The 12,211-nt window shown below is 44.5% G+C and overlaps 2 protein-coding genes across 3 annotated transcripts in view; one reads left to right on the top strand and one right to left on the bottom strand.

Annotated features, from left to right (window-relative positions):
* Positions 1-7,958, bottom strand: part of Ccpg1 (cell cycle progression 1) — a 32,082-nt gene extending 24,124 nt beyond the window's left edge. Inside the window, exon 1 of one of the 2 annotated variants that reach the window (XM_051197937.1) lies at positions 7,852-7,958. The gene's annotated coding sequence lies outside the window, so the exon portion shown is untranslated. The remainder of the gene's footprint in view (positions 1-7,851) is intronic. The other variant, XM_051197935.1, reaches the window with a different exon arrangement.
* Positions 7,959-8,128: 170 nt separating this feature from the next.
* Positions 8,129-11,762, top strand: Pierce2 (piercer of microtubule wall 2). Its single transcript, XM_051197053.1, has 2 exons — positions 8,129-8,393; positions 11,253-11,762. Exons 1-2 carry the CDS (start codon positions 8,169-8,171, stop codon positions 11,592-11,594), a joined length of 567 nt encoding a protein of 188 aa, XP_051053010.1. The 5' UTR covers positions 8,129-8,168; the 3' UTR covers positions 11,595-11,762.
* The last annotated feature ends 449 nt before the right edge of the window (positions 11,763-12,211 follow it).

Genomic DNA, 12,211 nt, shown 5'->3' with positions numbered 1-12,211 from the left:
CCTAAGACCTGCCTGACTTATAATGTTGTGCCCAAATTCTGAGCCCCAAAATCGCCATGAGACCCATTCCAATGCAAAAGCAAAGAGTCTTTTATTGTTTAATGAGTTAACTATATTAACTCAGTTTCTCCATCTGTCCGAGATGGCAGATGGAGCAGGAAGGCCCCAAAGGAGACATGAGGCAGGGAATGTATTGGGTAGAACATGTGGAGTGTCTAGGGATACATAACAGCCTTAAGACTTCTGGGCTTCGGCGACACAGCCAGAGCCCACCAGCTAACTTCGGATTGGTTCCTTGCCACATGGAGGGTATCTGACCTCCTGCGACTAGTAGGAGGGTCAAGGTCAGGAAGCTAAGCACATTTTGTGGAGTCAGAGGCCTACATCTTGCTGGATATTTCTGCAGCCTGTTATGACTGCCAAAGCAGGGGGACAGGTGAGAGTCTGGCCCCTTCAATAAGCATGAGCTACCTACCATGCCACTTTCTAAGTGGGTTCTGGGTATTGAACTTAAGTCCTCATGCTTGCCTGACAAGTACTTTACTGACTGAGCTCTCTCCATCTTTTATGTTTGTTTTAGCCCTCATACTCAAATTTTCCTTTTCTTCATTTCCCAAGTACTGGGACAGCACTGACATGTCTCCAATCCCAGCTGGGCATTTCACTTTCTCAATTTATTTGATACAATTACTGCATGGGTTTGAAAAATAGATCATGTAAATCAGAACTGGCTTAATTGTTTTACTGAGAAAAAAAAGAATGCTCTGGAAGACAATGATGCATGGATGTTATATTCCCCATCAAGTGTTTGAGCCTAGACTCAAGGCCAACCTAACAGCACAGCAGAAACTAGTCTTCCTCTGAAAACATTCAGTGCACACAGCACTCAGGAGGCAGAGGTAGACAAATCTGAGTCCAAGGCCAGCCTAGTCTACAGAGTGAGTTTCAGGACAGCCAGGGTTACACAGAGAAACCGTCTCAAAAAAAAATCAAACAAAAAACTAGCCAAGCATGGTACTAACTGGGCCTGTTACCCAGCTCTGCTCCACATCCAGAATAGAGAAGAGATTATATTATGAGATCAGCCTGAGACTGTAACTCAAAAACCCAAAAACAGGAAAGAAGGGGACAATAAAGAAATGGAGGGTATTTTCATCACCACCCTCATAGTCTGTGTGCCTTTCTTTTCAGCACTGAGAGTTAACTAAGGCCTTCTTTATCCATGCTAGGCAAGCACTTTACCATTGGTACAGCCCAGTGGTTTTTAGTTTGATAGAGGGTCTCACTAATTTAACCAGGCCGGCCTGGAAATTATTCTGTAAACCAGGTAGGTCTTGATCTTTCTTCTTGACTCAGACTTTCCTATTCAAGGACTACATACTTGAGCCACCATGCCTGGCCTTAAAAAAACATTATTCTATACAAAAACCTCAAACCTTCGGGCCCAGTGACCCAAACCTATAATCCATCCCAATTACTTGAAATCTGAGGTAAAAGATCATGAATTCAGCTGGGTGGTGGTGACGCACACCTTTGATCCCAGCACTCAGGAGGCAGAGGCAGGTGGAGCTCTGTGAGTTGGAGATCAGTCTGGTCTATAGAGTGAGTTCCAGGGCAGGCTCCAAAGCTACATAGAAACCCTGCCTCAAAAAAATGAGGAGGGTGGGGGGGGAGAGAGAGAGAGAGAGAGAGAGAGAGAGAGAGAGAGAGAGAGAGAGAGAGAGAGAATGAGTTCCAAGACAATTAAGGTTACATGTTGGCTGAGACTAGCCTAGGTAGTCACAAAAAGAAAAGGGGCTAGAAAGGAAAGATGGCTCATTAGTTAAGAAACCATACTGGAACTCCAGTTCCACTGGAATTCAACACCTCTAGCCTCCAAGGATGCTTGCACTCCCAAGCACATAGCCACACAGACTATATACACTGTGGTGGTTTAAAAGAAGCTAGCCCCCATGTGCTGTATTGGGCCACAGTTGGTGGAACCATTCCCAGTTAATGCTTGTTTTTTCTGCCTAGATGTAAACTCTTCCCCTACTTCTCCAGCACTACGTCTGCTTGCTTCATGCCATGCTCCCCACCACGTCATGGACTCTAGTCCTCTGGCACCGTGAGCACCAACAATCTCTGTTTTTAAGTTGTGTTAGTTATGGTGTCTTTTCACAGCAAATAAATAAGGCACATGTACAACACAATTAAAGGTGTATGGTAGTAGTGCATGCCTTTAATCCCAGCAGGCAGGTAGACCACTGAATTGTGGAAGCCAGGCTAGTTTATGTGACAAGTTCCAGGCAGGAGTTACATGGTGATAACTATAAACCTCTCAAAACTATAAAACCAGTTTTAAACAATGTGAAATAAACACAAAATCGTTATCTCCAAGAAGAGCAATTTCTCCTTGGAATTTTTTTTATTTGTTTATTTATTTATTTTTATTGTTGGTTTTTTTTGAGACAGAGTTTCTATGTATTGCTTTGGAGCCTGTCCTGGAACTAGCTCTATAGACCAGGGTGGCCTCCAACTCACAGAGATACGCCTGCCTCTGTCTCCTGAGTGCTGGGCTCAAAGGTGTATGCCACCAATGCCTGACTTTTCCTTGAAAATTTAAAGAAATCAATGTGTCAAAGAAATTAATATACTACTTAAAGCATCAACTACTAGATTTCCAGTGAATTGAGTGAGTAAACACAGTACAGGATATGAGAGCCTCTGTAGTCTCTGGTTATATCACTCCTGTCAATGAGCACAAAGATACCTCTCTGCAACAAGCAGGCTCGCTCTCTCCGAGCTGAAGTAAGTAGGAAAACACTGTGACTAAAAATAATGTAAGCCAAGCATGGAGAACACACTATAAGACCAGCACTCAGGAAACAAGTAAGATCACCCACAAGCTCCAGATCAGCCTGGCTACAGAGTAGAGTCCTGTTCTTTGGGACAGGAGAGATGGCTCAGTGTTTAAGAGCACTGACTGTTCTTCCAGAGGACCTGCTTAATTCCCAGCACTCACATGACAGCTCACAACTGTGTATAACTCCAGTTCCAGGGATCTGTCACCCTCACATGCAGGCAAAACAAAGCATATAAAATAAAAATAGACAAATTAAAAAAAAAAAAGAACCCTGTCTTCAAAAAAAAAAAAAAAATCTATGTGTGGTAGCACAGGAATCTCAGCACTGGAGAGACAAGGATAAGAGCATCAGAAGTTCAAGGCCAGCCTAGTCTATGTAGTACAGCTGAAAACTAACCTGAGCTACACAAAGCTCTACCTCTAAAACAAAAACAAACAAACAAAAAAAAAACAAAAAACAAAAAACAAAAAAATCAATCAATATATTTTTAAAACATAAAGGCAGAGGAATAAATCCACTCCATCCGTGTACTACTGCTATATACACTAAATGCATCTTTTCATCTAGAACATCAGCTCTGCAAAAGAAGTGGCAACACACCATTACTTTGTAAGTTCCCTTCTATGATGTAACACTGTGCAAGTCAGGAAGCCAAAACCACTCTCAGGTTATGTGAAGCAAACAGTCCTTTTGCCTCACTAAAGCCACAGCCTTCTTTTAAAAGTTGAGAACTATTTATTCAAATAGAGAGGAAATTAAGATACCCATGGGGGAGAGAGGGAGAGAGAGAGAGAGGTCCTCCTTTCATTACATACTTGCAGTGTTAAAAATTGGCCTGACCAGCGTTGTTACAGCTCTGTTCTGAAAAAGCACTGACAAATGAGGCTGGAGACATTGCCCAATACTGTTCTTTCAGATCCCAAATTCAGTATCCAGCACTCACAAAAACTGGTGTCCATGGGTACCTGAACTCACCTACACATACCCAGGCACAGTAAAAAAAATACCCGCCCCCTAATGTTAAGGAATACCTAAGATGGCTAGGCTATACAGCACTGAGTCCAGGGTGGCTTCATCATTTTACAAATCTGGTTCTGACTTTGTTTCTTATCTCAATAGTCTCTCAGTCTCTCTCTCTCTCTCTCTCTCTCTCTCTCTCTCTCTCTCTCTCTCTCTCTCCCTCACACACACACAAATTTTTTTTTTTTTTAGTTCTTCTAAATATTCACAAAAAGATGATTTTCTTTAATTTTCTTAGTTACTGTTGCTGGTGTCTGTATCGGGTTACAGGGAAGAGAGGCACCCACTGTCATCTGGTGGCACTAGGGCACAATGAGGATACACCTGATCTGTCCACTGCCATCCACAGTACATTTACACAACTATTTACATACCTATATCACTCTGATATAGCCTTTCAAATGAACTTAGACATTTCTAAACACTGTTTTATATTAATGGTCTACGTCAACCTACCAAGGTCAACCTCAGAATCTGAAGCCAATAATGCTGACTTTCCCAGGAGGAGGCATCTCCCCCCCCCATGCAGGGCTCTCACATCTGGAGGATTTCAGACTCAGTGTAGTCTTGCTGCTCAGGAGGGTGGGCAAAGGAGCCACTTCCTATGAAATCAAACTAAGGACCTCTAACACTTCTAAATATGGGAACAAGATAAGCATGAAGGCCCCAGCCACAGAGGAACTGTTTTACAACCCCAGGTCTTTTAGTAAAGAAGAGCAAAGTCACAGTGAGGAAGGGAAGCAACTGCCCATCACACTAGAACATGCTACCTTCCCAGCTCTACCAAGAAGACAAACGAAGTCCTGCACCAACAGATATGTATGGCATTGTCATCCAACCACCAATGTGGACTAAGATTCACATGCCACTTTTTCTCATTTATTTTACTTGATTCTGTGAGCATTGGTGTGGATCCCCTGGAACTGGAGCTACAGACAACTGTGGGTTACCATGTGGGTGCTGGGAATTAAACCCCAAAACCCCGTCCTCTGGAACAGTCAGTGCTAACAGCTAAGCCATCTCTCTCCAGCCTTGAATGCCACTTTCAGAGGCCAATAATGTTATAAAGAGATAAATCTGTCATCATCTTGATTTCATTTGCATATCCAATACCATCTTCACAAATCCACCTTGAAGGCACATAAACTGGTGTCCATGGGTACATAAGTTGCTTCCAACTTATCAATGGAAAGACTTGGAAGCTCAGTTACTTGTTCATGATTTAACACTGCTTCCCTTTGCAACTAACAATCTAAGCAATAGTGGAGAGGCTACCTTAAATGCCCTTCCCCCAGTGAGATTAACGACTACTTTATATGCCATTCTAGAACCTTCATCCAGTAGCTGAAGGAGGCAGAAGCAGACACCCACAGCTAAACACTGAGCGGAACTCCTGGAATCCAGTTGCAGACAGGGAGGAGGGATGAGCAAAGAAATCAAGACCAGGCTGGAGAAACCCACAGAGTCAGCTGATGGACCTCAGTCTGACAGCTGGGAAACCAGCATAAGACTGACCCAGACCCCCAGAGTGTGGGTGTCAGTTAGGAGGACTGGACAGTCTATGGGGCCTCTGGTAGTGGATCAGTATTTATCCCTAGTATATGAACGGACTTTGGGAGCCCATTCCACAAAGATGGATACTCTCTCAGCCTAGACACATAGGGGAGGGCCTAGGCCCTGCTGCAAATGATATGACAGACTTTGAAGATTCCCCCATAGAAGGGCTCACCCTCCCTTGGGAGCAGGAAGGGAATGGGATGGGGGTTGGGAAAGAGATGGGGAGAAGGGGAGGGTGAGGGAACTGGGATTGACATGTAAAACACGCTTGTTTCAAATTTAAATACAAAATTATAAAAGAGAGAAAAATCTGCAACTCATGTTACAGAATTTCACAGAAAATTCTGATTCAACAGCTTTCACACAGTAAATACCCTTCCTAAAAATTCAAATGAAACAAAACAAAAATCCCAAAATATATTAGTCGTATGCAATCCTTAAGGACTAGCCTCCATCTCTGAACTCAAACTGGAAGATGATTTGATCCTGTTTAACTGCATAAGGCAAATGGTAAATACTGAAACCAGCCTATTTACCTGCCTTAATCTAGTCAAATGTGATTGTGACTAGGAATAAAGACCTTTTGAAAAGGGGCACGGATGGCTGGGAAGGCTACCTTCTTGACATTTTTCCAAACAACTTTAGGGTTTTTACAATTCATATTCAAATAATTTAAAACGAAATTAATACTTAAATAATTTAAAGTTATTTAAAAATACAGTTTCAGCTAAACAACAATGCTATGGAATTTGGTAGCTCAGTCACATTAATCTAGTATAAATGTTTCTTACCCTGTGAATGGACCCAAAGCCTAATCACAGTTAAACCAACACAAGACAGGTTGGAGAGATAGCTCTGTGGTTAAAAGCACTGACCGTTCTTCCAGAGGACCTGGGGTTGATTTCCAGCGCCAACAAGACAGCTAACAAGCCAACAGAAGACACAAAACATACAACTAAAAGAGAAGAAACTGAAATGTGGAGGAATGCTCCCCAAGACAGATTATGACTACTACCATCTAAAAAGCAGCAAAGGCTTTGCAAATAAAAATTTATTTTATGAAGAGCTCAAGCTGGCTTAGCACTCAGGAGTCTAAAGCAGGAAAACTGCAACAAAGCCCCAGTCCTTGGACAGAGCAAAACATTATCTAAAAACAACAACAGGTGGGTGTGGTGGCACACACCTTAATCCCAGCACTTGGAGGTACTGCTGGGTCAGTCAGTCAGTCAGTCAGCATTCCCAGACCTTTTTGTTTGGGAATATGGTCTCACTATATTGCCCAGGTTGTTATCAAACTTGACATCCTCCTGCTTCAGATCCAAATGTCTGATGGGGGGACAACCTTGACCAGAATTCCAACTTTAGTGTAAAGGGGTTAAAACAGCACTAACAGCAGGGCTTGGTGGTAGTCAACTATGATCAGAGTGCTTAGGAGGTTTAAGCAAGCGACCTCCCAGGTCTAACCTGGCTGTAAGCCAGAGCTACAATGACAGGAAAAAACCAAAAGCACTTTTGAGCATTAACTCACCTCAAACCTCCCGATTTGAGCTTGTTGGAGTAGTAAACCATTCAAACCAGCTATACATGATAAACAGCCCCTGAGAAATCTGAGGCCTATGAAAATCAGCACTGTAAAGCAAGGTAGGGAGTTAATCCCGAACTCAGGTGTCAGGGCCAAGCGATCTGGGAGTTCAAGGCCAGCAAGACCAACAGAACGAGTTCTGGGTCAACCAGGGCTAAGAGAAACCCTATCTCAGATAACAAAAGCGGAAGGTGAGGAGATTGGGACTTTAAGACGGGATAGTTAATGCTGACATTTCAAGTATTACGTGACCTTGCTGGAAGATGCAATTAACTGGTTGCCCATTCTGGGTACAAGCAACTCCATGCGGTAAGAAAGCAAACGGGGGGAGGGCGGTGCACATTTATTTCACCCCTCAACAAAAATGCCTCAAAGAGCTAAGATGTACAACTCCAGCGCTGCCCCAGGCAAAGTTGGGACAAATGAAAGGTAAACACGTACCGCAAACGCGCAGCTGCTACTGAGGACAAGCCCGCGAGCCTGACCAACGCTGGGGAGGCCCTGAAGGGAAACGGTGAAGAACAAGACGGTTTCGAGAATAAGTAAGAGCGCATCTCTGGGCTGCACGCTGGCACTTTTCTATTTCTGACACCTGGGACCTCAGAGAAGCCGCCGGGTGACGCAAGCGGCATCTTAGCATATGGATGCAGCCGCACCCGAATCCCAGGGCGCCTAGCTCGGAGCTCGCGGGGGTTGCAGCCCGCCAAGTCGCGCCCTCCACCCGAGATTGCCCGAGCGCGAGGACCGAGGCGACTGCCAGAAGACAGGCTCCCGGCGCTGCTCCCGAAGGCACGAGCTGCAGTCCGAGGCGGCCCCATCCTCCCCACCTGTGCCCCGGGGGCCTACCTGAAGGCAGCGCCTCCCCCGCCTGACCGCACCGGCTGTCACCGTGGCGGCGTCCGGGCTCCAGACGCCAGTGACGCCTCATAAAAACAACAACCTGCTCGCGGGCGTCCGCAGCGGGGAAGCGGCGACTGGAGCGGCGCCGCGGGGCATGCCGAGACCTGTAGTTCCTCCTGAGCCTCCTGCCGGCCCGCGGCGGGGAAAAAGAACTACGATTCCCCGAGATCCGTGCGGCGCGCCCCACTGAGGTTGCCGGAAACTGGGCGGGGCGACCGCGGATCCCCACAACATCCGGGCTCCCACGCCTGTAACCCGTTGCCATGGAGATTGGCTGCCACACTGGAAGACAAGGTTTCCACCCACTCTCTCCCTCCCCAGATCTGGCAGTTTACGCGACACGGATCGTTCTGGCTTCGTCCTTGCTGCTGCTTCCCGTCGATTCAGTGAGAAGACCGGACCCTGCGCCCTCGCCAGACTTCTCGCCATCAGGAAAGAGCTGCTTTTGTGAAAGAGAGAAGATGGAGAGACAGATCGACTGCGACTTGGTGGGTTTGAGCAGAAGACTAGACGCTTTTGAAAGTCAAATTCTTTGACAGTATTTGAGGCACCATCTACTCCCACTCAACTCACTCAGTCACCAGACTTTTACGTTTACAAGTGTAAATGCACGATCCACTAAATAATTATTGCTCTGAAGGTGTAAAGGCGGCACCTCACTACAAACTGGTGATGGTTTTGACCAGGATGATTTTATTTTATGTTTGCACTCGTGGGGATCTCATCCAAGGCCTTGTGAATGGTAGGCAACCACTTTACTACAGAACTACACTTTCCAGTACCTTCATTCTGATGTCATTTATAGTATGCCTTGTCTAAAAGGATCGGGGAGGGGGAACACAGTGCACACACGCCAGAGGATCAATAACTTTCCCCTGTCCCATTCAAGCAGCTGATGCTAGGCAAAACTGGTTTCACGATTAGACTTACTAATTTGTGTTGCTGTAACCAGGAATTGAACATCAAGCCTCACACAAATTAGAAAAGCACTCTGCCAGGGACGTATATCCCTGATCCCTTGTTTTGGTTTGGGTGAGAGAGAAGTTTTGGGTGGTGTTTTTTGTTGTTTCAAGACAGAGTTTCTCTGACTATTCCAGGCTGACCTCACATTCTGTGTATCTGACATTGAACTCCAGAATCTTTTGCCTCTATTTCCTAAATATTGGGGTTACCCGGCCTATGCCACAGGCCCTGCCTGCTCTTAGAACTCCTTGAAGAGGCTAAAATTTCATTATAGTGAATGGGGTAATGTAGTAGTTACTTTGATTACCTATAAACATCTCCAATTACAATGGAGATCTAAAAGATGGAAGTCAATAGCATTGTCTCCTGATAGTAAATAAATCGTTCAGTGATTTGCATTATTTGAAGTGACTTCTAAAAAAATTACTAGATCTGGAACTGAAGTGATTAAGTCTTAGTGTCAGTAGTAGCAAAGGTGATTTGATGAAAACTGGAGTCCTCACTAACCAAAGTGGATAGTGGTAACCAAAGAAAGCCCATGATATGGCTAGGCATGGTGGCCCAGACCTGGAATCCCAGCACTGTGGAGGCTAACTGAGGCAGGAGAACTGCCAGCAGTTTGGGGCCAAGTAATTATTGGGACCTGCCTTAAAAAAACAGAAACATTTATTTAGCATTTTAATGTTTACATTTATATTCAGTTTTCCTTCAAGTGAGCCCAAAACCTGTGGTTTGGGTTTTGCTGGTGTTTTTAGCCATTTTTAAGTGGGTCACATCTAGATGGAAGTTTCTGCCTCACACCACACTCTTAGTATTCCAATTTCTAGATTTTTTTTCTTTCTGAGACAGGGCTTCCTGTATCCCAGAATGACCTCTATCCCCCTTTGTAACTTTGGGTGACCCTTCTGATCCTCTCTGGGATTATGGTATGAGCCATCATACCCACTTCATAGACCCCAGGGCTTCTTTGTATGTTTGTTAGGCAAGCACTCTACAAAGCCACATCCTCAGCCCCTAAAGTTTGGGGGTTTTTTTTTTTCTTTTGTTTTCCAATACAAGTTTATGTAGCCTTCCATAGCTGTCTAGAACTTGCTCTGTAGACCAGGCTGGCCTTGAACTCAGAGATCTGCCTGCCTCTGCCTTGGGATTAAAGGGTGTGGATGTGCCATACCATAGCCAACTCTGCCTTCTCAGGATCATTAAAGTAAGAAAAGCAGCCAGGAATAGTGGCTAACTCTTTAACCACTGTACCTCCTTAGAGAACATTAGTTCACAGTAGTAACCACACTATGCCACTGCCTCATTTTTAACCGTGTATGTTTATCAAATAAAAGAAGGCTATTCCAGGTAATGGTGGCGCACGCCTTTGATCTCAGCACTTGGGAAGCAGAGGCCAGCCTGGTCTACAGAGCCAGTTCCAGGACAGCCTCCAAAACTACTCAGAGAAACCCTGTCTCAAAAAACAAACAAAAAAGTTACGGAGCCAGCACAGGAATCTCATAGCCAAGCATGGTGGCACAAGTCTGCAGTGACAGCACTTAGGAGCTGAGGTAGTAATAGTTTCTTGAGTTCAAAGCCAGTCTAGGCTACAGAATAAGACTGCTTCAAAGAACTGGAAAATGAAAGGGTTTGACAGCAACATTGGTAGACAGGGCCACTTTACAAGATAGGGCAACATGAGTGTTCTCCCGAAATCTCCTGGGTGAGAAAGATTCTTGACTGATGAAAACGAAAAAAGAGATCTGGGCATTAAGTATAAAGCAAGGCTGGAGATATCAGGAAACAAATTCAGGTTCTGTAGGTTGTCATACAGATGCTAAGAGAACGGGAGAGGCTTGAAAGAGGACAGTAGCACATGTGTTGGACAGCATACAGAGCCGCTCAGGACAGAAGCCTCAACAGATGACTTCACAGTGAAGTCTGTAATTCAGTGGCTTTTTAAGTTGTACTGGACAAAGGGTTTAAAAGGTTAAAAAAATGTAGCCAGATGTTATGACCCATGACATGATGCTAATGCTTGCAAGGTTGAAGGCAAAATGGTCAGAAGTTCACACAGAGTGCTAGGCTAGCCTGGGCTACCTGGGACCCTTTCCCTAAGAGAGAGAAAGAGTCAGGTATGGTAGCCCTAGATTTTAATCCCAGCCCTAGAAAGACAGGCAGAGTTGTGTGAGTTCCAGAATAACCTGATCTACATAGTGAGCTCCAGGCCAACAAAGATACATAATAAAACCCTGTCTCAGAATAAAAAAGAAAGAAAGGAAAGGAAGCAACCAAGCAAGCCAAGAAAAGAGGATATGAAAAGAAAGGCGGCGGGGGGGGGGGGGGGGGTGGATAGGTCTAAGTCTGCTCCTGGGTAACTGAGAATGGTTTTATGTGCCTTTTAGGATAAGAAAAGTACTTTGTCTTCAGATGCAGAAGTGAAACCTGAACCACCAGCTCCATGTGTGAACCCTGGGAACCCTGTGTTTTCCTGTATGATGGACCCCAAGACACTCCAAACAACCACCTCACTGTCTAAACCACAGATGATTATGTACAAAACCAATTCCAGCCAGTATGGTGCCTTCTCACCTAGACCCCAGTTCTTTCCCTGCAAGTACATTCCAATAGAGCAAGTGTTCTCAAATCACATCAGAGCAACTGGGTTTTATCAAAATAACAGCCTAAATACTGCCCCTGACAGAACCAGGACCATTGATTTTCCTAACTTTCAACACACTCTCTGAAAATACATCTTCCTGACAACTGAAGATAAAATGTACTTGAGTATGTTCATTTTTAAGTCTAGAATGCCTAATTTCTGAACATGAAAGGATTTTAATGACTTTTAACAAAGATATAAGTACATGTTCTAAAATACTTTTAAGAAATAAAAATTTTAACTGATAACTTAATGACAGTGACTTCATTTATTTTTAGAAAAAATGGTCTCAGTATGCAACTCAGCTAGCCTAGAACTCTCTATGTAGTAAACCACCACACCCTGCAGCACAAACACTGTTCAAGGGCAGGAAAGACGACTCAGCAGTCAGACTGCTCTTGTTTGGTCCGCTACACCATGTATGAAGGGGAAGGAACAGCCCCTGTAACTCCAGCTCCCCAGGGATCCCATGCCTCTGGCCTCTGAAGGCATCTTCACTCACCAATACTACTAACACATACACAATTAAAATAAAAATTATAAATCTTAAAAAGTGCTCAAAGCTAGGCATGTGGGGATGCTTGTACCACGAGTACTCTGCAAACATAAGCATGAGGCCCAGAATTTCAGGGCAAACCTGGGCTACATAGAAAAACTCTTTCCAAAACAACACAAACCACACAAATACAAAATAAAACAAAC

This window comes from Phodopus roborovskii, unplaced genomic scaffold, assembly GCF_943737965.1.
Source record: "Phodopus roborovskii unplaced genomic scaffold, PHOROB, whole genome shotgun sequence".
In the NCBI taxonomy this organism is placed as follows: domain Eukaryota; kingdom Metazoa; phylum Chordata; class Mammalia; order Rodentia; family Cricetidae; genus Phodopus; species Phodopus roborovskii.
Note: the sequence above shows the minus strand (reverse complement) of the source record. Positions and strands in the feature narration are given on the sequence as shown.